Here is a 27,141-nt window from a genome sequence, read left to right as displayed (position 1 = left end):
ACTAAGCAGGAACCAAAATACTGCCTCTGAGCTTCCCAGCCGTGCAACCCTGGACAGCCACTTAAACACTGTGGGCCTCAGTTTCCTTACCTGTAAAATGGGAATAACAGCATTCACTCTGTACGGTTGTTTCCAGGATCAGAAAGCACATTTCAAGGGTGTGTTAGAGGATGTGGCACATAATGAGTGCAGGGTAAATGACAGTAGGTATCAAAACCAGTCACTTCACAGCAGTGTTATAGACCATGGGAGGCATGGCTTTAATTCTCAGTGATGGGAGGGGAGGGGTGAGGAACAGACCGGCTCACACACTATCAGTTGTCTGAAATGTCTTTTCACTTGTGGCTGTATATCTGGCCCATTCTTGAAATCCGTTAAATAAATGGATGCTGCTCTAGTAATTGTTCGGTGCTCAGTGTTCCTCAAGCAATTCTCACCATTAAAGAATCACTATGGCAACCTGACCACTTGAGAGGTTTGTGGCTGACCCATCTTCCAAGTGCTTGGGGCTTCTACGACCAGGCAGAGGAGGGAGAGCGGCAATGTAAGTGCTTCTACCTGCAGGATCTGAAATGTGGGCAAGGGGGCTCGGGGCCTGGAACTCAGTAGATATGCAAAAAATGCTGCCGAAGTACAATGAGGCAACATTGCCCTGAGACCAAAAGTTTAAGATGCCCTATGCTGCTAGGAAGTGATAGTGGGGCCTCCACTGGGGATTCATCTGACCTGGGATAGTGCTATTCGTCCATTCATTTATGCATTCAGTGACATTCATAGGCCAGTCACTTATACAATGAAATAGATGCAATTTCTAGTCTCATACAGCTGAGAGCAGTGGAGGAGACACAGAAATATACAGGCAAAATGCAGTGGGGTAAGAGCTGCCAGAAGGAACGTGCAGGGTGTGAGTACGAATCATCCAGAATGCCAGGGGTGTGAATGACTGCTCCAGGCTGAACAAATGACATGTGCAAAGCCTCGGGGTGAGAGGGAACGTGGATGACTCCAGTTGGAAACTCAAGACCATCTGTCTCCATCAGAGTATCTTTTATTTGTAAGCAACAAACACTAAGCATGGTTCATCTAACCAGAAAGGGGATTGATTAAATGAAATTAGTTGGCTCACTGAATCTCGGAGAGACAGTAAAATCAACTTGTGGGCTATGAGCCAGGAGCACGCCCTGAAATAACATTAAAGAACTGGTTCTGTGAAGACACCCTACCCTCGAAGCTTACACTGACATGGTGACCAACATCTCTGAGGCTGAACTGTGGATGCTACCCCTGGAAACTCAATGTGCTGGCTCCCCTGTCACACCCTTCTCAAATGTGTCCCGTGTGTTTCCTGATTCTTCAAGTCACAGCTTCCATTTCATACCTTGGGGCAGAATGGGTTTGGCTGACTGAACCTAGGATGTTTGTGTTCACCATAGCTGCAAGGGAGTCTGGACAGAGGGTGTCTGGCACTCCCAGCTTTAAAGTGGGAGGTGGGCTCTGCTTCATAGGTATGGGTGGTCCAGATCTAGTGTGGAGGAATAAACAGTGGCAGTGAACTAACAAGGAAAGCATTATCAGGGAAGACAGGGCTCACAGATGTGAGTAAGACATAATAATTGCCTTCAACCTAATGAAAGTGACAGTTGTCTCCATAAATTAACATAAGAGAATGGAAGCAGCATAGAGAGGGAGCAGTGCTGAAGATGGGCAAGGAACACAATAAATGAGTCAACATCAAGGTTCCAAATTGGAATCCTGGGATTGTGCTACAGTAGGAACCACTTTGACACCCCACATGAGTAAGGCCAACCTTGAGCCACTCTGCCCCCAAAGTCTGAGTCAGTGGGATGAGCAGAACAGAATGGCCCTCCAGATACGGGGTTGTCCTCCAAACACCTGGTTTCCCATCACCAGTCATCAGTCTAACCCTTCCAGAAACAACTTCTGTTTCATATGTGTAATGACATGTTGGCTATGTCAACCGGCAGGGTTGCAATTTCACACCTGAGTTCCCCCAACGCATCCCTTCAAATCTTTCAAGCTGTAGCTTAATGGAAATAGCATTACTCCTGCAAAGTCCTGATAGATTTGGAAGGTCTTCAGTGCTCTAAGAATAAGAGAAAGTGCTGAGGGAGTCTTAGAAGGCAAACTTCACACCTCAGTAGGACTGGGAAGCTATAACAGAGCCCCTTAAAAAATGTTCTCTCTTTGGACGGGATTTCTCTTCTCCAGGATTGGGCACACCAAGTCCTTTTATGTCCCGTACCTCTTACACAGAACCACGGGGGACATCTGTATTTCCTTTTGCCCTAGAATGTTTTATTCTCACCTTACCTTCCTCCTATTAGATATAATTTATGTTATTATGTATTTATGCAATTCTGCTGTCCTTCTCAGGCCAGGCAGGAAGAAGATGTTGAGAATGTCTACATTCCCCTAGAATTCTCTCAGTGCCGTGGCCAGGGGCGTAACGGCCACCCCAAATATGCCCATGTCCTAATCCCGAGAACCTGTGAGTTATGATATTGCCTGGCAAGGAGAAATTAAGGTTGCAGATAAAATTAAGGCTGCCAATCAGCCAGCTTTAAAATGAGGAGATTGTTCTGGATTATCCGGGTGGACCTACTGTAACCACCTGGATCCTCTATTTATTTATTTATTTTCTTCTTTTATTTTTTGGGGTCCTTTAAATGTGGAAGAGGGAGCCAGAAGGGTGAGGCCCAATAAGAGATTTGAAGATTCTATGCCAGCTTTGAAGAGGAAGGAAGGCGGCCACAAGCCAAGGATGGAAGGCAATTTCTAGAATATGGAAAATACAAGAGAAAGAATTCTTTTTTAGACCTTCCAGAAAGAACCCAACTCTACTGAAACCTTCATTTTAGCCCAGTAAGAACTGTAGTCCGTGAGCAGAAAGGGAGCCGCACCTAACTGTCCATGACTTGAGGGCTGTGGCTGTAAGGCTGCTGCTAGTATTTTTTAGTTTCCTGCTGTCTCAGGCTGGAAACAGCGAGACAGAAGCTCCCCCAGGCTAACCCATCTTTCCCCAGGCTAGCTCAGGAGGGCCCCGCAAAGCACTGGAAGTCCACCCACCCCTCTCCTGCCCCAACAAGCATCAAGCTCCTTATTGAGAGGCTGTGAAAGAAGCGTGATGGGGGCCCAGATGCCAAGCTCAGCCCCTCCTCCTCGCATCGCGCCAGCTCTCCTGACACATTTCAGGAACGAGCTGCCATGGCAGGTGGTGAGGAGACCTTCCTGGAAGGCAGCCTGGGGCTCTGGCGCTGGGCCGGCTGTTCCTCACCTGGGCCTGCCTGCCAGTTACCCTGCCGAGCTATATAAATGCTGCAATTTGTGGAATTAAAATTTCCCTCCTTATTTGCATCTGGCAGCAGGGAACAGAAGAAAGGGGAGGTGGGGCTGAAGGCTCTGGGGGCTTCCTGGGTCTACAGTGGTCCCCTCCTGCCCACCTGACTGCAGACGCGGGAGCAGCCATGGGCCAGGAGGCTCTCCCGAGGGTCGGAGGGAGGCAGGGCACGGACACAGGTGGGAGTGGGGCAGGGAGTGCAGGCTGCAGGAAGCGGGGGCTGTGGGAGCAGGCCCCGGCGACAGTCACCGCCACAGCTACCTCCTCGCCGCCTTGTGGCTCGCTGCCTCTCCCTCACCATCCGCCGCACGCGGGCCAGAGGCAAATCCAGCTGTGACGCCCACTTCGTCTTAGGCCAGGTTTCCAGAAGCAGACACTGAGATGAAATTTCTGTGCCAGAGATTTGTCCAGGAAGATGTTCAGGGAGAAACCAGCGAAGAATGGGAAGAAGGAAAGCGGGCTCACGTCTGATCCTGTGGGACCCCCTGTGCTCCGGGCAAGGGAGCTGGGCTTTCAGCCTCCCACCGGCCAAGGTCCTGGGAGCAGGATGGGGTGAGAGGGGGGCACAGGCTCCCAGGTAGGTCAGGCACCGGACAAGTGAGAAAGCAACTCCAGCAGTCTGGGGACAGGCCTCAGAAGGGTGACAGTTATGGGCTTCATGGGACTAACCCTCCAGAATGGCAGGAGGCAGCCTTGGTCTGAAGCGAAAAGGCAGACCCAGAGTTTGAGCACAAGAGTCTTATCTCCCGTGGCTAAGGGACTGAAGGGAAGCTTGGGTGGCCGAGGGAGGGAGGCGGGAGGAGGGAGGGTGGAAGAAAAGCTGGCCAGTGGAGGGCTGGGGGAGCCACAGGGCCTCGGGCACCACACAGAGGAACCTGTGAGCCAGCCAGGCCCTGCTGGTGGCGCCAGAGCCCAGATGTTAAGCCTCTCTCTGTCTCGGAAAAGGAGGGGGGAGGCTGGTGCCAGGAAGGACAACAGAAGCTTCATGGAGAGCCACAGGGTCGAGAATGAGTCACCCCAAGATGTGCCTCAGTGGTAGGCAGGTTGTTTTGAATGAAAGATAATTTTAGCTTCAGGCTCAAGAGAAACTTCTGCCCCTCCCTTTGACTACCTAGAAGAACTTGAATTAGGGGCCTTGCCCACAATAAGAGATTGTCAGAGACAACCTTTTTGACCCACCTACATGGTGGGATAATTTTTCTTTTCTAAACACTATTCTTATCCGCCTGCAATGACCCTTTGAAGCCCCCAGGTGCATGACCTCGCCCCTAGCTCAGGACATCTTATACACTCAGGTTCCCTTTCTACCTCTGAACCTCTCTGCATGCGGGCCTCTGACTCTCTCATGGATGTGGGGTTCCCATACACATGTACGTATTAAACGTGCTTATTTGCTCTTGCTGATCTCTCTCATGTCTATTTGATTATTAGAACAACCAGGAGAACCTTGAGGGTAGAGGAAAGCTTGTCCCACCCCCACACCAGGAATGACAGAAAGGCTGAAGCTGGGACATAGGCCCCAGGGCTAAGAAAGAGCTGAGGGACCTAGGAATCCACTGCATGGTGGCTCTGAAGTCTGTGCAAAGGCCCAGAGGTGAGGAAACTCCACCTGGCTTGGATCTTCATGTGGTACTATCTAAGAAGGAAAAGAGGGGAGGGAAAGCATGAGGGGTGCTGCCTGCCTGCTGGGACCTGTCCACAGTGGCTGCTCACAGCTCCTGGACACAGCCCTTGGAAGGGGAGGGTTGGATTCTGCTTGTCACTCCACAGCCCCCTTTAGCTTGCTAATGACACTTGTCCTGTGTGGGGTTCCAAGCCCTCGTTCCTAAACTGCCTGGGTCAGACCCAGCTCGCTTCTCCTCTCTGGTCTTGCCGGGAGGGGTTTTGCTTTGAAGACTGTGGCTGGTGGACAGAAAGCACACGGTGAATGTTTAACCAGCCCAGCACGGTTGGCCTGGGCAGGGTGTGTGGATCCCAAGGAGCTGGGCTGGCAGTTGCTATTCTTGGTTAGTCTTGGCCTCCGTGGCTGAGAATGGGGCCTACATGGGCTGATTCCCAATCAGGAAGCCTGAACTGCAATGCTGTGGAAAGCAGAAACACACACACACACGCACACGCACACGCACAAGCACAAGCACACGCACATGCGTGCGCCGGAACTCATCAGAAATGCAAATTCTCGGGCCCCAGCCCAGACCTTTTGAATCAGAGGCTCTGGGGCTGAGGCCCAACCATGTGGGCTTCCATGACACCTCCCGGGGTGGGGTGGGGGATTCTGATGTCTCCTCAAGATTGAGAACCACTGAGCTAGGCAGGTGGACCTTCCAGATTCTGGCCTCGGGCCTGGGGCTGCTTCCTGTCGCCCAGCATGAGGCTGTTGCCCTCTGCAGGGCTTGCAGGGACCTTTCTGTTAGTCATGCTGAGCAGGAACTGGCCCCGAGAGGAGGGGAGCGACCTTCTGACTCTCCATATGCTGCCCAATCTTCTTCAACTGGACCCGCATTCCCTTCTGGAAATGAATGGCCCTCAATGACTGCATATTTGCATAATGGCTCTCCTGTCCCCTTCACTGGCCTGAATGAATGGCCTTGGAATTCCATTTCCCAGGCTGGCTGCCTGGAGCAGTGCTGCTTAACTCATGAATCTCAGGATCACCTGGGCTGCAGTGAAAATGCAGGTATCTGCCCCCACCCCCTCCTAGTTCCAGAACCTTGCGGTGGAGCTGGGGCTGCCCCTGCGCTTGACATAAAACGGAGACAAGGTAGGCAGGGCCCTGGCGCCTGATGGGGTGAGTGGGGGGTAGGTGCAGGGTGGGAGGGTGTTGGTCGCAGGGAGGTGAGGCAGCGCCCTACAGCAGGTGTGGACGCTAGGGGAGAGGAGGGGTGCTCAGGTGGTGAGGGTTCCCTGGGGGTGGAAACGGGAAGGTGATGGGGGGAAGGGAGAGAAATCAGTCAGGTGCTGGTCCTTGCGGGAGCATCCTCTGGCGGGGGTGGGGTGGGGTCTCTGCGGGACATAACTTGAATAGCTGTGCTTTCCTGAGCACTGTGCAGGGAGCTGAGTGCAGTTTCTCGCTTCATCCTTCTGTATCCCACAGGGCGGAGGTGGGCTGGGGTGGGGTGGGGATTTATCTCCACCGTCACACAGGATTACTGTAGCTCTGACCTTCAGCACCAGGTCGCACCTCCTCTCCCTGGGACAGAATGCCAGGGATGGGGCTCAGCGCAGGGCACACAGTGAGCTCGGAAAAACAGTTTAACAAAGGCTCCTCCCAGCCCTACTTTACAGGTGAGGATCTGAGGCTCTGAGGGGCAAGCTGTCTGGACCCACAGACCCTGGGACCTCTGCTCTGGAGCAGTTTAAGCACTCGCCCTGGTTTGCAGTGAAACTTAGGCTAATGGCATCCAGAAAGCCCTGGAACTTCAGGGACTATGAGGGAGGGAGGGTGTCTCCTGCCTGTGAGGAGCAGCTAAGGACCTCTCCAGCCTGCAGGGAAGATGAGTGAGACCCTGAACCCAAGCGGCTGAACTTGGTAGTCAAGGCTCCTGGGAAAAAGCAGGGCTGGTGGGCAGAAGCCAGTCAGCTTGTGGCCTGTGCCGCCCTCTGCTGGTCACCGGCGGTACTGGCCGCAGCTGGCCAGGGCTGGTGGCTTGGGCCTCAGGCCAGGGGGATTGTCTAAGGCTAGACTCCGGTCAGTCCCACCCCAGCTCAGACAGGCCCACATCAGCGGCATCCAAGGCTGACTGGGAATTGAACACTCTTCCATCCTGTTCTCGGAGGAGGTGTGATAGTCATTTCACCTTTCTTGTCATTTCTGGTCCCTGGTGCTGCTCCTCCTGTCCACAGAGGCTGGCAAGAAACATCGGCTTCCTGCCCGAGCATCCACCGTGCATATCCTGCCTGAACAAGAACTCCTGGGCCCCCCTAAAATTGACCATTCTGGGGAGGGGCTTGATAGGACCCTATCAGGACGCCTCTTGATTTGGGATCATTGGGGTGATGGTAATGGTGCCTGACATTAACGACGCTGACTCTATTCCAGGCAGTAGAAGAAAAAGGCAGAGGAAGGGCACATTTGCTGTTTGCTTGAGCTGAGACACCCACTTCTGCCCTGGGACATGGCGCTCTTGGTTCCTGGGCTTTCAGACTCCTATTGGGACTAACATCATTGGCCCAATTCTTAGGCATTGGATTTGGACTGAATTACATCGCCGGCTTTCCTGGGTCTCCAGCCTACAGATAGTAGATTAAGGGGCTTCTCGGTCTCCATAATCATGTGAGCCAATTTTTATAATAAATCTCTTATATATAACTATATCTATCTGTCTATCTGTCTATCTGTCTATCTATCTATCTATCTATCTATCTATCTATCTATCTATCTACCTACCTACCTACCTACCTACCTACCTACCTATCTACATACACACACACACACACACACACACACACACACACACACAATCTCCTACTGGTTCTTTTTCTCTGAAACCCTAACTAGCAAGAATGGGAACCTGGCTCCCCATGAACCAGGGTTGGGGAGCCCAGCTTCAGTAGAGTCTCAGTGCCCCATAGACCCCAACTAACAGAGCCTCAAATTTCCAGGGCCCTGGAGGCTTGGACAGCGGGGGCCTCAGCTGTGAGCAGGCCAATTGGATTGGAGCCCTTTCCTGTTTTCTCAGCTAGAGAACAGAGCAAAGACATAATTAGAAAAGAGACTGTACACCAACCCAGCACCTGATACTTGGCTTCAAGAACAAACACACACACGGATAGATATTTCTTCCTGTACCGAACGCAGGGAGTATGACCCGTGCACGCTCCTCGCTGGCTCTACAAATACCTGTCGGATAAATGGAAAAGCCCACAGCAGGTGACAGGCAGTGGCACTGTGACCACAGTGCGGCCTGGGAAGACGAGCAGCGAGGCCAGCTGGTTTCTGTCGAGCTTGTAAACTTCAATGCTCTCTTCAATTCACAACCCAATTGCCTGTAAAATGAGGCCACTTTCGGCGGGTCCCTTAATTGGAATTGGTTTCTCTAACTCAGAGGCGAGAGGCTGAACCTGCTTTGCCAGCATCTGTTGACGGAATGAGGTGGGAGCCTGCCCTGCGGGGGTGGGGGGCACCTGGAGAGACGGGGCCCTTTTCCTCTCCTCCCACAGGCGGGACAGGGTTCCTCCTGGATGTCCTCCGCTGTGTGACGAAGATGGGCAGTGAGCGAATTCCGGGACGCAGGAGGCAGCTGCCCCCTTCCCTTTGGGACTAGTGCAGACGTCAGTTAAAGGAAGGGCTGAGACCCAGTAATGACGCAGCCACAGTGGTAATGCTAATAGCTACAGCCACCATTTCTGGGTCACTCCTTATAAACCAGACACTGCACATCATTTCACATAATCCCCGCGACGGCTCTTTTCCAGCTTAGTCCCTCACTGTTCCTGACAGGGAGCCAGGGCTCCCAAGGTGAGCCTTTGGCTTAGGCAAGCATGACAGCACTTGCTTCAGGCATAGGGCACCAAGCTTGCCCACCTTATGGGATGTTCCAGCCTTCAGGCGGAGATGAGGTTTTTCTGAAGTCGCCAAACACCAAACAATTATGAGTGTTACATTGGCCATGCAGGGCCAAGGAAGTAATAATGTAACCTCCTTCAGGTGGAATAGTTGTCCCGGAGGGGACAAATGAACGGGGCTTTGAAGGGTGTGTAGGAGTGTGCCAACTGGAGAACGTGGAAGACAATGCTGGGCAAACAGAAGAACTTGAACAACAACACTTCAAAGGGAAAAATAACAAGCACTTCAATGTGCTGTCACTGAGGGAATAAGAATATATGTGTTAGTGAGAAGGAAAGGAAGGGACGAGACTGGCGTTGGACTGTAACAAGCCTTCCGTGCCGTGCCATGGAGTAGGACTCCAGTCCTACAGACTGGGGGCTCACTGAAGGGGTTTAGCGAGGCGAGTGGCCCTGCATTTTAAGATGTTCCCTCCAGTGGCTGACGTGGCTAGTGGGCTGCTGCAGGAAGACACATGTGGCAAGACTAGAGCAAGGAAGAAAAGTCACCGGGATATCACCTTGGGCTCAATGGAAGGAACTTCCTATCACTTCAAGCTGCCACAGGATGGGAAAGGGTAGTGTCCAGAAGTAACAAGTTCCCTGCCGGTGGAGGAGCCCAAGCAGAGGGAAGGCCTCCCGCGTTTCCCTCTCATCCCGAGGCTCCATAGCTGAGTGGACACGGCGTGGTGCTAGTGGCCGGGGTCTGGGAGAGCAGGCCCGTCCATGCCTGCTCCTCCACCCCTGCCGTGTCACCCGAGGATGGCTGATACCCCCCCTGGGGATGCCCTGCGGCAGGTCGCTCACTCAGCAGCCGTCCCTGCTCTCCTGGACCCCTTGCTCCACAGACAGATGGCAGAGAGGCCAACCCCAGACACTGACTTTCCCACCCCCTGGCAGCTGGCACAGAGGCGGAACTATCGTCCTCTCCGTGGAACGCGGGAGGGTGAGGGGCACATGCCTTTCCGCCTGTCTGGATGTGGATGGTGTCGGACGGTGCGGCTGTGACGAAAGCAGCACACACAGCGGTCCTGTGACTGCTGATGGGACAGACAGGGTCACAGATGCCATGCCAGGGCCTGACAGGATGAAGCTGCCGGATTAACGGCGCTAAAACTGTCTACACCTGCACCCCTTCTCCATAGACAGTACTATCAGGGCGTGGCCAATTTTAAGTCAGATGTTATACTTCTTGCTGCTAAATTCAGCCCGTTAGGAATATTGTTTTTATGAAAAACAAGGCAAAATGAAACGTCCAGCCCCGAGAGCATTGGTGAGTGAGCAGCCTCGGGCCTCAGTTTCCCCAGGGAGACTGCAGAGGGCGTGAGGCCCCCCGTCCACGCCGTGGGAAACCCGTTCCCTGCAGCTCAGCGGCTGCGGCAGCCCCTCCGCAGCCCCTCCCGCTTCTAGACTTCCTTTCCCTCCTTCCTTCTTATGCGGAGCCCTTTAGATCCTCTCAGCTTCCTCACCGAGGGAAACAGAGCTGGGAACTGATTCTCAGAATCCTAGAAGCCAGGTTAGGACCAGCCCCGTCTGGATGCAGGGGAAATGGCTGTGACAAGCTAATTTATTTATTCAGTTAACATTTACTGGGTACCTGCTGTGTTACAGACGCCATTCTAGGGCTGGGGACCCAGTGACGAGTAGCCCAGCTGTCTCACGGTGCTTACATTCTAGCGAGGCAGAAAATAATACGCAAGCTAAGAAACTGAGGAGGTGGTAAGTCCTGCAAAGCAAACGGAACAGAGCAGGGGTGTCTAGGGGAGGACAGCTGTCAATGAAGGGCACGGTGAGGCCTTTCTGGGGAGGTGACTTTGAGCTGAGGTCTGAATGACAGGCTGGAGTCAGCTATGAGAAGACCTGGGGGAGGAGGGTTCTAGCATGTGCAAAGGTCCTGAGGCAGGTGTGAGCTTGAGGGTCAGAAAAAAGTCAGGGTGTCCCAACAAAGGAGAGAGGTGGGCAAGAACAAGCAGATGCGGGTGAGGTCATATCCCACAGGGCCCTAAAGACATAGAAGGAGGTTGGGCTTTATTCTAAGAGTGGGGGGGAAGCCATTGGAGGCTTTTAAACAGGAGAATGGCATGATCTGATTTACACTTTTAAAGAGGACTCTGGCTACTGAGTGAATGATGGACTGAGGCAGGGAGAGAATGGAAGCAGGGAGGCCAGAGGAGGTGAGATGAAGAGGGCTTGGACTAGGGTGCGGCCCAGGGAATGGAGCTCAGATCATCACCAGCCCGAGCCCAAAGGATTCCCTGGTTCCCTGGGTCCTGCTCTGCTTTCCATGGTCTCACCATTGCCACAGGCATGAGGTGTGTGGAGCTGGGAGGGGTGATGCATCTTTTATTATCAGATAGCCTTGTGTCATGTGCTGAGGCTCGTTTCCACAGGCCTCGGTATCCCCGTCTATAAAATGGGAACAATACCGCCACCTTGTGGAGGGGATGAACTGTGAAAATGCCGCCCAACGGTGCACACGCCGAGCAGGCCCTAGGTAAACATGGGCTTCATGTCTGCCTTTCCTTCCGCACCACCCTTCTGCTGCCCAGCACAAGGGTAAAGGGGGTGGGGGGAGGACCCAAATGCCTGTCTGAAAATGGCCCTCATAATGAAAATATCAGCTGCAGAAGAGGAGCCGAGTGCTGCTCTGTCAGCGGTGATGGCGATGAATGATTTATATCCAGCGTAATGGTTACATAAGCAGCTGTTGCATTTTAAAAGCATCATGCAAACAATATGAAACATTTATTTAAGTGGTTCTACACTATGGGGAATTTGATTTAATCAGCCTTTATTTCCGTTCTCATTAGAATGAAGTCTGGCAACCCTAGTAGACAGCCTTACCTCCATTTGGTAGCTTCCAGCTACTGAGAGCAAATATTTTTACTGTTCCACAATTAAACATTTATGCACACCCGGCTCCCCATCTGGCCTGCAGAGGGGAGGGGTGGCACAGTGAATTTATGCCACAAAAGTCTCGCACAGAATGTTGCAAGAAACACCCCCACATCTAACAGAATTAATAAACCATGTGAAGGGCGCATTTGTGAATGAGTTTGGCGATTCCTAACATTTCTCTGACTTGCTGGGAGCTGTCGGTAGGCTACCTGAGGGTCCTCAAGGTGGGCTTTTAATCTTCACTCTTCTGAGCCCAGGGGATATTTTATTTTTGATTTTAATTTTAAGAGCATCACGAGTTACAAACCATGGGTGATGCTCAGAGGATCCTCTTAAGATGATGGGGGCTTATTAGAAATTCCATCAGAATTTCCATAAATTATGTCACCAAATTTGCCATAGGGGCTCCCCTGGGGGCAATGGGGAGGGGCACATGGGGGTTTCTACTGTCATGGCAATGCTTTATTTCTTAAGCCAGGTGGTGGCACATGGATATCTTACTAATTCTGTAGCTCTTTTGTATGTCTTAAATAGTGTATAATGTGAACAGAAAAAGTAAAGAAAATTTGCTGGGTATTGGTGTAAAAAAACTGAAAATCCAGTCTTGTCTCTGTGAATCTTGGATTTGCCTCCTGCCTTTTCTGGGCCTCAATTTCCCTATTAAAAAAAAAAAGCAGACTTGGACTAGAGCAGTGTTTCTCAAAGTGGGTTCCCTGGAACAGTTCCTAAGTGATGTCCCTTTAAAATAAAGAGTTCCATAGTTAAATAAATCTGGGAAATTCTGTATACTCTCTGCCCTCTGAAAATCATAGAATATTAAAAGTTCCGAAATGTCCTATGGCAAAGAAGTCTGTTCTGGTAAATACCTATTAACATCCTGAGATACCAACATTCTGTAAAATAGCCTTCGAGAACTGCTATTCTGGATTATCTCAAAGAATTCTCGAGTCTTTACATCGACAAGTTAGGCCGGCTTCCTGCCTCTGAACAGTGTGCTCTCTAACCATCCCTGGGGCAGAGAAAGCAGACACCCCAGCCCACCACGCTTCTCTGGGTGCGCCAGCTGAGCACCCTTCCTCCCTTCCTGCTCTAAGTCCCCTCTTCCTGAAGCCGGGCTCTGCACTCCCGCTGCTGGGAAGCTCTTACTGAGCCAACCACTGGGACTCCTGGATGTCTCTCTTTTCCTTTGCCTTGGCTCCTTACCCTAGAAGTATAAACTGTCGACACTTACCATTGCTTAGTATGAGATGATAAAGCTGAAGACCAGAGTGGTCACACAGCCAGGGGTGGCCAGCTGGAACTGTAACCAAGCTCCTGTCTCTTTCTTTCTCCTTTGCTTGAGATCTAGCTTACATTCTGCCCCGAGCGGCAATTTAAGCAAGTATGTCCTTGCATATGTTCACGATGCTGTTTGTTTTTCTTATTACTATTTATCTAGAATAATTTTGCATGTTTCTCCTGAGCAGACTGTTTCTCCTTAAAGGCAGAAGCCATGTCTCCGTCTACACAAAACCCAGCACTATCTTGAGGACAGTGGTGAGAACACTCTCAGTGCCCAGGCAGTGAACACCCACCTGCTGGGCCATCTTGGCTCCAGCACTCCTGCCTTGGGTGATGAGGTTACATCATTTTATTCACACGAAGTGTGTCTAAAGCCCCCCTCAGCTGTGGGGTAATTCACAAGTCTAGAATCACACCAGCCCTCATTATAGATTCTTGATCAATGATTCACTTCGGAAACAGAATCCTCAAATAACCACACCCAATTTGAGTGGAGGAAACCAAGTTTTTACCAAGGATTAACCGACAAGCTGCGTGATTTCTAGGGAGAAGCCCTTCACACAATCATCACACAGCAAAACTAGTGTGAGAGAAAGGAACTCTGCCTTTTTGAAAGATTGTTTCAGACATGCATTTGGAAAAACTGTATTATTTTCTGCTAAGTCCTTATGTGATCAGGAAACAAGAGCGAGCCATGGTTGAGGTTTGCTAATAGCATGACTTGAGCTTGCTCTGTGAGACCAATGCAGCAACAAAACCCCTTCCCAACAAGTTCTCCCTTTTGGGAACTAATCCTAAAGCTGATCGCAGCATTACCCTGGATGCACAGTTTTGTTGGAAGTTTTGTTGCATCCGTCCACTAGATGGCAGTGTGCCCGAGACCTGATCTCACAGGGCCTGCCCCTCAGACCCAGCAGCACTTGTCCAAAAGGCAGCCCCTGGCCACATGTGGCCATTGAGCCCTTGAAGGTGGCTGGTCCAAATTGAGATGTGCTGTAGGGCTAAAATGGCCACCAATTTCAAAGACTTAATAGCAAGAAAAAAATGTACAATATCTCAGGAGTAATTGTTTTCTGTTGACTACATGTTGAATAATACCATTCTCGATATATTGGCTTAAATAAGATATAATATAAAAATGATTCCACCTGTTTCCATTTACTTTTTAATGTGGTTGCTAGAAAATTTTAAATTGCATATCTGGTATTATGTTTCTGTTGACCAGAGAAGAGAGAACAAAGAAGGGGGGAAAGGAGTATAGTGGGCTGCTGGGCAGATCCAGGCAGGGGGAGGTCCCATGCAGAGTGGAGAGCTCGTGGGCTTTGGCAGATGGCCACCTGTACTTGAATTGTGGCTCCCTCATTTATTCTGGACCCATGGCTTAATCTTTGGGCATTGGTTTCCCTATTTGTAAACGGTACACGTGTTACCTTCTCATGCGGATGTCGAGGGGGTTAGCTGTAGGGTAGCCGTAAGCCATGGTTCACTCAGGCCTGCATCCTGATGCAATTGTGAACAGCACCCCCTTCAGCTTCAGAACTGCCCCAGTTAGAGCAATAAATTATACGCCCTAGCTCACACATGCTGAACACTGGTATGTGCACAATTTTATATATGAAAAGATCACACAACTCAGATATGCGAGGCAGTGACTTCCTCTTTTCTAACTCCATGTAATTTCTCCCTTCGAACTCCACTTCTGCCTGAAGCAGAAAAACCCAGCCTAGTCATTTTCAGGTAAGTTCAGTTATTTCAGAATTATATGCAAATCAGAGCTCTATCTATCTGTCTCCTTCCTTCTTCCAAGGGTAGCATCGAAGCTGGGGTGGTCAGGCAGGTCGATGGCACTGGGCAGGGAGGGATACTGGCCATTTACTTTCTTTCCCCACCGGCTTTGTTCCTCCGCCTTCCTGGTCACTGCCTCCATGGCTGATGACACCGTGGTCCCGCCATGGTCCGCAGCTCCTCACCCACTGCAGAGCCTCAGCACCCTCCTGGGGACTGGCTGGGGTTTGCCTTTGCAGAGCTTGGCACTGGGGGCTGCCTGTCGGGCCCTCTTCCTCCCATCAGCTCAGACAATGACTACACCACAGAGTCCGAACATCCATTCGCTCCGAAACCACATGGACTTCACACCTGCTCTGACCCAGACCTCTGGCTGAGCTCATGGAGATGGAGACAAATGAGAAAGGCTACTGGACTCAAGCACATCACAGTCTTAACTTGAGACACACGTGCAAATAACAAGTGGAAAATGGTCCCGTCCAGGAAAAGCAAGCAGGGAAAGGCCTATGGGGTGGGAGAGGAGGAACTGGTCCCTTGAGGGATGAAAGCCAGGGTGGGGGCCACATGTGGATAAGTTGACTGTTCCCGAACAGTCTTGAGGAACACCTGGAAAGGTGGGGAGACAGTGATCCAGCAGGGGGCCCAGCATGAGCAAAAGCTTGGGGACAGGATAGCCTTTTTGAATTAAGACTGAGTGGTTCTACATACAAAGTTTGTGTGGAGAGAAGGTTGTTAATTGGGGGTGTGTGAGAGATCAGGCTGCAAAGCATTGTTGAAGGCTCTGGATGGAAGGTGAGGACTTGGGCTTGGTTCCACGGGCACTGGTTTGGGAGAAGGGGAGTAGATAGGATCAGAAGTGTGTGTCAAGGGCCCTTCGCTAGAAGTCACACATAACACGGACAGGGAGAGGGTGGGTGACGGGGAGGAGACCGGAGGCCACGGGACCACCAGGAAAGGGGTGGGGGTGGGGTTGGAACAATGGTGGGAAGGGGCTGTTTGAACAAGACATTGCTGGGGCTGACTTAGGCTTTGGATGCAGGAGGGATGTGAAAAATGAGAGGAGGGGCAGAGAGAGAGATGATTTGGGGTTTGGAGCGGGTGGGGAGTGAGAGCGTGGTGCTCAGGGAAGAGGGGAGAGAATTTAGTTTGGGAATAACTGTAAACATCTCATTATGGGGGGTCCGCTTCAGGAGTTCCCTGCTTGTCTAAATGAAGGTGTCAGCAGGCAGGAGCAGGTGTTGGGATACAAGGTCGACTCGGACAGGTTGACTGGGAATCATTTTATTTTAGAGAATTAGGACTGAAGAAAGAAAGGAAGACCAGATAGAGTGAGCGTATCAGTCAGGCTCGCAGCTGGGCCATCTGAGAAGGGCTTATGAGCAAAAGGCCTGATGAGAGAGGTGCGGGGTGGAGGGACAACGCCAGGGAGAGTTCGGGACCAGGCCCTCTACCCCCCTACATGGGGATGGGGACCGGGAGGCCACCAGAACATGGGAAACAACAGGCTGTGGAGAGCCAGACACCTGCGAAGTGGCCTCCTGCACAGGCGACGTCAGGAGCGAAGGAGCCAGGTGAGTGCCCGCCTGCCCTCGCGCTCTCCCGCTGGCTGACAGCGGACCCTGGGCGACCTGGGAGGCCCTGGCCAGGCCACCACGGCCCTGCTGTCGGGAAAGATGCTTACTGATTCCTCAGGAGAGAACCATTTCCGGCCCTTTACCCTCTTATCCAGTAACTTTTATTGAGTTTCTTTCTTATTACAAATGTAGTACATGTTCATTGTGGAAAATTAGGGACTATAAGCTGCAGAAAGAAGCAACTGAAAATCATTAGGAATCCCGCCATTCTGACAAAATCGCTGCTTTAAAACATGTAGTTTTCCTGGGCTTTTTGTTAGCGCATATAGCTGGGGGGCTCCTGTAGTGCTGGTTCACAGGCTACGGGTCGCTTTGATCAGCTCCTTTGACATGGAGGCGCCAGTGTATCTAAATAACTCCTCTTAATGGGGGTGCAGGTTGTGCTCTACATTCTAATCGAGACCTCATCTCTGCAGCTCAGCATTTATACCCCCTTAGGCTCAGTTCCTAGAGGTGGAACTGCTGAGGCAAAAGGTATATTCATTTAAAAGATATTGTGGCATATTTTGGCATGAGTTTTTTTAAAATAAAGAGAATATAACTTAAGGGTTAACGTGTGGATTTCTTGGCCAAACCCGGTTGAGAACCCTTAGTAAATCTGGGTGAATTACTTAACCTCTCTGGCCTCAGTTTCCTCGTCTGTAAAATGGGGTGATGGTGATAGAGCTCTTCTCACAGGGTTGCTGTGAGGATGCAGAGACATGCTTAGAATACAGCCTAGGACCTGGCAGGTATTCCCAACAAAGTTAGCTGTTTCCTTTAGCAAAAGTCTTCTAATGCAGGAGATACTGAGTAGTTTCAAGTTCTTCATGTTAACTGCAGAAATGCTTTTTTTTTCTTCTTTCTCTTAAAGACCTCCAATAGCAGTGCAGTCATGGCCTGCAGCGCAAAGCTGGGGAGGCAGCTCCGACAGGGCAGAGCTAAGGCAACCCAGGAGCTCCCGAGAGGCTTCCCTGGGGACAACGCGTCTGCGATGCTCCTTCCCACACAGCACTCCTTAAGCCGGCTTTTAGGAAGACCTGCGAAGCCCAGGATGCAGGCCTCCTGCCTGTGCCTGGATTCGTGACTTTCTGTGCAGCTAAGGCCACCCTGCAGGTCCAGGGTGGCAGCTTCTGCAGAGAGACGCTGCCCAAGCAGTGTCCTCTTCTCCAGGACAGAAGGACTCTCTCCTACCTTGAGATGTGACTGGGGGACCACATTGACTCTTGCTTCAGCCTCAAGAGCTCAGGCCTGACTTAAGAATCCTCCCCAACCTGCCCCAGTGGCTAGAGGACAGGGAGAGAGGAGAAGGGATACAGGGCCAAGGCCGACGGTTGTCTGGGGGTCTCTAGTGAGTTTGCTGTTTCTCTTAGAATGAAGTCTGTGCTCTGCACCTTGGCCTCCCAGGCCTCCTAGTCAGGCTTTTTTTGGCTCTTGGCTCTGCTCCTCCCACCCCCTCCCTCTCTCCTCTCTGGCAGCCTCCCGCAGGCCAAACCCATCCTGCCTGTGAGCTTTGCAAGGGCTGTTCCCTCTGCCGGGAATGCTGTTTCTCCACTTTCCCGTGGCTGGCAACTTTGTGTCATAAAGATGTCACCTGAGTCTTGTCTGATCATCTCCTCCCCGCCCTTGTCTATTCAATAAAACTTATTGAGACCCTACTGAGTGTCAGGCACTTCTAGGCCTGGGGGCAGAGAGATGGTCGAGACAGAGATCAGGTTCCAGCGGGGCCAGGCAGACGACAGACAGACAAACTCTGTGCTAGAAACTGTCAGAGTCGAGCGCTCTGCCAACGAAGACGACTAGGTGACAGGATACCGAGCCCTGAGGTGGGTTTGGACCAGTGGTCAGAGGCTCTCTGAGGAAGTGACATGAGGCTGAAATTGCTCAGAAAGGGGAAACTGGCCATGTTCCCCCAGAGGCTGGAGCTGTGTTTCTCCATCTGGTAAATTCTGTCCCCCAGGGACCAAGTGACAATGTCTGGAGACATTTTGGTTGTTACAACCTGGTAGGGAGAGAGGTTGTTGCTACTCGTGTCTAGTGGGTAGAGGAGAGGGGTCCTGCTAACTGTCACACAATGCACAGGACAGCCCCCCACAGCAAAGAAGCCTCCTGCCCCAAATGCCAGGAGTACTGAGGTGGGAATCCAGGCAATGGGATTAGCAATCCAAAGGTGAGGGACAGACAGGGAATATGAGGGAGAGACAGAAACAAGCAAAGACACCAAGGTGGGAGTAATCAGGAAAAGGCCCCCGTCTGTCTTCCATCCAGCCATCCCCTCCCTCGCTCAGAGAAACAATAAGACTACATCCACATGGGTCACCCCATGGACACCTCATGTCTGCTCACAGAGAAATAGAAAAATAGGGAAACGTATTACATTCAAATCGGCGCAAGTAACAGCATCTATGAATCATGGCAAATGCACAGAAACTGAGTCCACCATTCAAAATTCATTCCAGGAATACTGGCTGAGCTACCTACTATGTGTCAGGCATTAGAGACCAACACTTGTTTATTCCCATCTCACAGATGAGGAGACTGAGGCTCAGAGAATGGGTAGATATTTGGGGTATGAGTCCATGTCTTCTGACTTATGGCCTAGAGACCTTTGGGAACAACACAGTGGTGCCGAGCCAACCTCAGCGTCCATCCAACAGATTCACTGTGGTCCATCCAGCCTCCGTTGAGTTCTGCCTCTATGCTTATTCAAATCATGTACATGTTCCCAGCATAATTTCTCTCCCTTCCTCCGAAACCGGAGCACTCTGCCCACAGAGACATGGGCCACCATTTGCATTTATAGCAACCTTATTAATCTGCCCTGACCTCTGGTCTTCGTGCTCAGTCTAGGGAAACAACTTCAGTTCCCTTTCCACAGGGCCCATTAAAATACTGTTCTTTTCATTGGTCCCAAACAGAAGATGAGCTAAAAAAAGCCTCCACCAGCTTTCCTTTTCCATTTCAGGTGGAGGAAGGACACGCAGGCACACCTGTGTTGTGTCTACAATGCCCTGTGTGAGGGAGTCAGGAACCTGCACCCGCCAGGCTGACCAGGCAGGAGGGCTGGTGGGCGCTCCCAGGCCCTCTGATGGCTTTTCCTGGCCGCCTGCTGGTTACACTGGAGCTCAGAACAAAAAAAGCAAAATTGGATCATACTGTGGATTCAGATTTGGCCATAAGCAAAAGTGGCCTTGGAAATGCCGGCCAGATACTGAGCTAACCTTTTAGACTCTCGCTCCATGCCCCTGAGCATTTACTGTGCTGAGGCACCATTCTAACTGCTTCCCGGGTACTCACCCCTCAAACTCTGACAACACCTTTGAGAAATATATTATTTTTCCCATTTTTTAGGTGGCAATTCAGCCAAATAATCTAGGTCTAGGCAGCACATGGCCAGGGCTAATGCATGTGGATCCTTTAAGGCCCCCTGTTCTCTGGATGGAGGCCCAGGGATCATGGCTTCGTGATAGGAGCACTGGGTTCAGGCCCCCTTGCCCTCTTGGCCAGGAACCCTGGTATAGGGCATAAGCCACCCAACCCTCTGTGGTGGCCCTGGTGGCAGCAGTGGGATCTGAACCCAGAATGGCTCCCGGAGGCCCTGCAGGAAGGCTTCCTCCAGGCTGCTGCCGAAACTCTCTCCTCTCCCTGAGCTGCAGGCAGAGCGGCTCTCCTTTGCATCACAACTTGACAATATGTACCAAGAGTATTAAAGACCATTTACACTTTGATTTTCGACGTTTGGCCTCCAGAACTGTGAGAGAATAAATTTTCGTTGCTCTGAGCCACCCAGCGTGTGGCGATTTGTCACAGCAGCCCTAGAAACTAATATAGTGAAGTATGCACGGGGACTAGCGCTGTGTCTGGCATGAAGAAAACTCTCAATGAATGGTGACTTAGCAAAAAAACAGCTCTTGAATGCCTCCACCATTCCCTCCTTAGAGACAGGGTCTCCTGGGAGATTATTTCCTCCAAGATTAGGCACAGTTCCAACCTACATTGTTAACTCCCAGACAAGGTTCTAGTGAGGCTTACAACAGTGTTTGCACTGAGAGTAGATGTAGACCTTGAGCTCTGCGGGAGCGATCTTATTATTTATGGATGACAGACAGTATTTTCACTGATATGTGACAAAAGGGATTAAAGAGCCTCTCTCTGCAGCGCCTCTTTTTAAGTGTCAGGAAGCAGCTGTTGGAACTGCCTGCCTGGGGCAGCCCAAGTACCAGCCTCAGGTGCAAGGGATGGCTTCCCTCTGGTGTCCTGGCTCAGTGAGTCACCAGCTGGGGCTTGGCAAGGAGCTCCAGGAAGCCCATTCTGAGCCCCTCCCCAGGCTGAGGTGCAGGGGTGCTGGGAGGGTCTCCCAGGACCTGCTTGAGAAGGGGCTGCACTGTAGCAAATGGAAAGGCAGTGCCAGGCAGCGGGGTGGCCAGTGGCTTATGGCTCTGGAGATGTTTGTCCAATAAGGTAGCCCCACCAGTCGCACATGGCTACTTAAGTTTAAATTAATTAAAATGAGATCAAATTAAAAATTTAGTTCTTTACTCACCCCAGTCACTTTTCAAGTACCCAATAGCCATATGCTATTAGTGGTTACTGGACTGGACAGCTCAAATTTGCAGAACTGGACACAGCTCCTTTCCCTCATTGCTCAGCCCCATGAGGCCAGCCCGCAGGGCACGCTACTCCCTGAGCTTCCCTACCCGCCCTTCCCTGTCCGCACCTTTGTCAGTGATTCCGAAAGCCTCTTCGAATTTCCCAGTTTCTGTGTGTCCTCCAAACCACTAGAAAACCGGTTCTCCAAAAAGCAAAAGCCCTGCTCTGCAGTCTCTGCAGGCTTCCATGGCATAAATACTCCCACCGTGGCCGACTTCCAGCTCCCGGTGGCTTAACGATGGGCTGCAGGCTCTGAGGAGCTGGAAGACCAGCCCGGCCACTGCCCCTGCTGCGGCTGCCGAGCGTGATGATGCGGGCTCCCATTCTAGGGACCACGGCCCAGGGCCACAGCATCACCGCGAGCCCTCGGTTCTCATCACCCCAGCGCCAGGTTAAGCAGAAGTGGGAAGAACCACTTGTTACCTGGGCCCCAAAGTAGCACTGTTATGTTCTGAGTCCCACATGCTGTCCTGTGACGGGGTTCCCTGAGCCTCCAACTACCATTCTCTGTGTCTCTGTCTGTGTCTCTCTATTTCCAAGGCTCAAATCAGGTCTGGTCAGGGCTCAAACAAATGCAACCTGCTAATTCCCTGCACTTCGATGGGCCGCTCATCTCTATCCACAGGATCTGGACCCCAAATTGCATCCTTATAGGTCCAATCTCCTCAAATCTGCCAGCTCATGAAAAATGACACTGGGTGCAAGTGAGGGTGAGGGTGAAGGTGGGGTGGACAGGTCCGCTGACCAGTAGAGGGCGACTCTGACTCCACTAAACAAGCAAACAAGCACCACTGCTAAATGGCCAACCACATAGCTTTGATTAAATATATTAGGGTTTACTCATATAATGGAATACTGTACAACCTTTGTAAAAATGCTTTATGGTATGGGAAAATAATATAATATTCTGCTACATTAAAAAGCGAGAGATTTCTTTCCGGTCTCATGCCACAGCACCGATGAATCTTGGGGACAGTGTGCCAAGTGAAATAAGCCAGGCACAAAAGGACAAATACTGTTTGATTCCATTTCCATGAGGTATCTAAAATAGGCGCACAGAAACGGGAAGTGGCACGGCGGCTGCCAGGGGCTGGGAGGAGGGGGGATGGGGAGGGACTTGTTTAGTGGGCAGAGTTTCAGTTTTGCCATCTGAAAAAGTTCTAGAAAGCTGCCGAATCTAGTTAACGCTACTGAACTGTACTCTTAAGAATGGTTAAGGTGGTAAAAAGAATTTTTTAAAGCAAGAGATTTTTTTTCAAACCCAACGACAGACAACAGTAAAGCCCAAGGTTCTCTAGCTATTGCTTCAGGTGGTAGGCATGTGACACTGAACAGTCCTTGCCCCCGATCGCGGGGAGCTCACGCTCTGGTGGGGAGCCTAGTTAATGGAGAAGGCCCGCGAATAAATGTAAAACCGCAGAGAGAGGAATTGCTCGGAAGGAGCCACGCACTGTGCTCTGAGGGGGTCATGTCTGGGCACTGACCTCGCCAGGAGGCAGGGAGGGGAGCTAAGGGGACCGGAGGGGAGGCGAGGGCCCTGGGAATGAGTCCCCCGCAAGGGGACAGCTCACTGGCAGGTGGGGACTGAGGGCTGTGCCTGCGTCTTGCTCCTTGCCAGCGGTGTCCTCCTGGCGGTGGCTTCTCTTTGAGCCTCGCTCTGCTCCTGCACTTCTCTGGGCCCAGCTTTTCCAGGGTGAGCCGGGAGGGTTGTGAAGGAGGAAAAGGCACGAAGCATCGACCTTGCCGCACAGACGGGCGGCAGCGCTCTTTATTTATTTATGTTTCTCCTTGTTTCAAGGAGAATTTCAAGCTGCTTACAATTATGTTAGCGATATAGCGGCTCAAAGACCTGGTCACTAGGTAAGAAAACCGAGGTGGAGGGAAAACAAAGCTCAAAGAGTTGCAGGAGGAAGGAGCAGGTGTCCCCTTATTCATAGGGACCAACGCTGTCATCCTCCTCAAGTCCCCTCCTGCCATTAATCCAAATATTGACCCTTCATGGTCCTGTTTTTATACTTTGTCTTCTCAACTCTATGAACCACCTTTCATTGTGATTTCCTCTGCCCTTTATTACTCTCTCTCCCTTAAATATATCTGTTTATTTTTTTCCACTGTGTCCGTTTTGCAGTTTAAAAAAATCCATCCTTCCTTCCCCCCAGGGAAGAGGCCACACCTGACCCCCCTCAGCACAGTGACATATTCCGAGCCTCGCACCGTAGGTCCTCAGGTGTTTGTGAATGACTGAGGGCCACTTGCTCCCACTCCCCGTGGCACTCAGCCACCGAAACAGCCTCAGCAGGGCTCAGGACACAGTTGCCAATTTGATTTATGGGACTTATTATCCCAAGTGGCGGCAGAGAATAGGTATTGATTCAAAGGGGTTTAAATAAATAAGTGGGTGCATAATCCAGAAAGGGCTGTGGACTGAGGAGAGGGGGTTTGTCAAGCAGCTGAAGCAGATATCAGAAAGGAACTCAGGCCCTCTCGGGAACCTCGGGAGGGGAGTCAGGGGGGACAGGGATGGGCGGTGGAGTCAGCAAGCTCAGGGTCACATCCAGGCCCCATCACATCACTTGCCAGGAGAGTGACCTTGGGCAAATAGCAGAAACAAGACAACCTCTTGTGAGGATGCTGAGGAGCGAATGTGCTTGTATTTGTATTTGTGTGTGTGTGTGTGTATGTGTGCACATGTATGTGCATGCATGAGTATGCTGGGAAAGAAAGCAGAGCGGATGGCTGGTCTCTGCTCCTTGACGTCTGAGGCCTCAGTGTGGGGACTGGAAATCTGCAGGCTCCCCCCATCACGGGTCTGGTGGGAGAGGCTGGTTGTGGGCTGATCGCTGAGTGGGGGCCATTTGCTGGAACACCTACATGTAGCCTTTCGGCTTCTTCACAGTACAGGTTGGCTGCAAGGGAAGTGCCCCGGGGGAGAGTGCCCAGTGGAAGCTGCCCATTTATGACTTAGCCTCGGAAATCACCGTGTCACGTCCACCACCTTCCCTTGGCAAGGCAGTTACCAAGCTCTGCCCAGGCTTAGAGGGACAGCATTCAGATGCCCCCTCGTGGAGGAGGGTTGCTGTCACATTGAGAGAAGAGCACATGGGATGGAATGCCTGTTGGCGTGGCCATCTTTGGAAAATACAGTCTGCCCCCCTGTGACCTCTCTCTTATTCCTCTAACAGCACCGTGGGTCTAGGTATAATTATCTCTATTCTAGAGGTGGACAAACTGAGGCTCACAGTTGCCAAGTAACTTGCCTTGGGCAATTTAATTGACCACTCTGAGCCTCAGTTACCCACTCTATAAAATGGGTAGAAAAATCTCTTCCTGAATGGATTACTGTGAGCCTGTGGTACTTAAGCCCCTACAGGACTGTTGGAGGACTGAAGTCGGGGAAGGTGTTCTGTGAACTCAAACACCCCTTGTTAATGCAAAGCACCAATCTTTATTGTTGTAGCGTCATTATTTCCTTGCCCTCCACCTATAGCCACCTGTCACACACAGCCCCAAACCAGCCAGGAAGCCGGTTTTCATCCACAGGACTTCCAAAGCAAGGCTTGTCGAAGCATCTGCCCGAGCTAACTTCTTTGCAGCAGAAGAGCTCGTCTCCCCCTCCTCCCTCCCTGCCAAGAGGAGAGGTACCTCAGGAAGAATGCTAATGTTTGTTTATAAATTCCAAGCGTGTAACCCTTACAAACTCATTCAGCTGATCAGGAGCAAGCAGCCCTTCGGTCGTACTTAACCCCGGCCTCTGCTGCCCTGTGCCTCGCTGGCTGGAGGGGCAGGAGGAAGTCTGGCTGTGTGCATGAGTCTGTGGGTCCCAGGAGGACTCTTCTGGCTCCTGAGTGGACCAGAACCATCCTTGGAAAACCACTCCTTGGGGGTCATTCCAGGCCCCGTGTCCCTCATTGTCAATCCACCTGCACGGTCTAAGGCCTTAAGAGACCTCTTTGCTGTGATGTCCGTTAAACGAACAATTTACTCTCCTCTTAATGTGGTTCAATTAGTAAAGGAGAAAGGGAAGGGACTTACTCGGGAGAGTGTCATCTCACGGCCCGCTGCGCCGGCTGCCTCACGGTGGCCGGCCGGCAGGAGCGAGGGAGGTGGCTGGGCTCCTTCAGCAGGCACGCTGGGCTCAGCCACCTCCCTGAGGACCGGGTCAGGTGGCAGGTGACTGTATGACAGAGGTGCGCTTTGATGTCTCAGAGCAGAACCGGGCTCAGCAGGGACAGCCGGGCTTCGCAGTCTGGAAGAGACGGTCTTGAACCTGACTCTGGCTCTTAGGGCAGGGTCCCCATGAACCTGTTACTTAAGCGCCTGAGGCTCAGATTCAGCTCCTTTAACTCACTCTGTGTAAAGCGGGGACAGAGACATCATGTCTGACAGCTAGGAGAGGCCCAAAGTATCGGGTTTGTTTTTCTCTGATTTTTTAACCCTTACGGCAACCACTTTACAGGCGAGGACACAGGGAGAGATCTAGAAGCATGTTTTGCCCGCAAATGCTGGTGCTCACTCGCCTTAACGGTGAGCACAAACCTCTGTCGTGACTCCGAACCACACTCTGACAGCCTCTGGGAGGCCACCTGACACCAGGCTATTCCCGCACCTGGCTGGCTAGAGGCAGCTGTGCAGCTAAGACTATCCCCTGCTTCTGCCTGGTTGGTCTTAAATAAAATATGTTTCTTTCGCCCTGCCCCAAATCTGCACCATCTAATCCTCATCACTAGCCTGAACAAAACAGGTTTCAAAAATCCCAAAAGCACAGATGAGAAAATAGAGACTCAGAGTGGTGCCATGACTTGCCCAGGGCCACACAGCATGCACGTGCCAAAGGCAGGAGGGTTTGGCTGCTCCTGTGGGGATATGCCAGCCTCCCAGTGGCTGACGAGTGCTCCCCCCTCTCCAGCTTCAACTCCTCCTTCCCCCATGTCAAAAAAAGAAACCATTTTCCGTTCCTGGTATCTCTGCCAGCTCAGAGAGACCAACAGGAGAAGTGTTTCTAAATACACAGGATGGTCTTTCCCGGCTTCCAGTTTTGCTCTGTGTGGCTGTTTGAAACCTGTTTCCCAGGAGACTCTGGAAATGCAGGTGCAGGGGCCTGGGTAGCAGACGCCACCCTCTGTCTTCCTCTGGGCTGGGTACCTGCTCTGAGTTTGTGCCCTGGGGCTGTGTGCTCAGACTTGACCATGTTTGGGCATGGAGGCTTATGCCAGATGGGGACCAAAGGCCGCTTCCCTGGAAACAGAGACGGGCTGGGAGCCCAAGCTTCCTGCTGGAGCTCAGGAGGCCTCTTTTGGGGTGGGGGCTGGGGGCCGGGCAGATAGAAAGTGTCTGCCTGCTGAAGACTCCAGGGCACCCAGGAGACTGTGAGTACTGTACCCAGAGCACTTGGGACTTGGTTTCTCCAAAGCCTAGGCTGGAGGGGAGAGGGGAAAGCTTCAGGAGGGAGGCTCACCGTGGGAACTCCTTCCCAGAGGGGCTGTGCACCAGGGTTCTGGGCTCCGGAGGGGCTGACGTTGGTGTCATTGGGGACCAAACCACTGGCATCTGGTGACCAGCTGGGAGGTGGGGGTTCTGTGGCCCAGTCACTCTATTAACTCAGAGCCCTGGCCCTCGGGTCACAGCCGCCAGAGCAGCAAGAGGGCTGCAGCCCAGAGATGAGCCCAGGAAAACTTACTCCCCTGTGACACTGTAATCTGTTAGAATATAGGGGAACCCCACTTCTCAGTGCCCTAAATGAGGGAGGAAAACTTGTTATTGGGTGTCATCCCTGTCAGTCATCTTGGAGGCAGTGACGGGTTATATTCTTGGCGCCTGATCCAGGGCTCTTCTCTTTAGACAGTGGAGGAAGAAGACAGCAGAGGAAGGGGGAGATGGGGGAAAGGATCTCTGGGGATCCTTGAAACAGTCAATACATAGGAGGGAAGCCTAAGTAGAAAATAAAGCACTTCGCTGAAAAATTCCTGTGGACCTATGTCTCTCTCCTGGACACTCGCTAATTTAGAATTTATA

General features: G+C 51.7%; 1 protein-coding gene across 3 annotated transcripts in view; it reads right to left on the bottom strand.

Annotated features, from left to right (window-relative positions):
* Window positions 1-27,141, bottom strand: part of KCNIP1 (potassium voltage-gated channel interacting protein 1) — a 239,921-nt gene that overhangs the window by 187,588 nt on the left and 25,192 nt on the right. Inside the window, exon 2 of one of the 3 annotated variants that reach the window (XM_087816106.1) lies at window positions 22,686-22,739. The exons of the other annotated variants lie outside the window; for them this stretch is intronic. Coding sequence (XP_087672232.1) covers window positions 22,686-22,739 — 54 coding nt within the window. The remainder of the gene's footprint in view (window positions 1-22,685; window positions 22,740-27,141) is intronic. 3 annotated transcript variants of the gene reach the window in all.

This window comes from Miniopterus natalensis, chromosome 4, assembly GCF_054644295.1.
Source record: "Miniopterus natalensis isolate mMinNat1 chromosome 4, mMinNat1.hap1, whole genome shotgun sequence".
In the NCBI taxonomy this organism is placed as follows: Eukaryota; Metazoa; Chordata; class Mammalia; order Chiroptera; family Miniopteridae; genus Miniopterus; species Miniopterus natalensis.
Note: the sequence above shows the minus strand (reverse complement) of the source record. Positions and strands in the feature narration are given on the sequence as shown.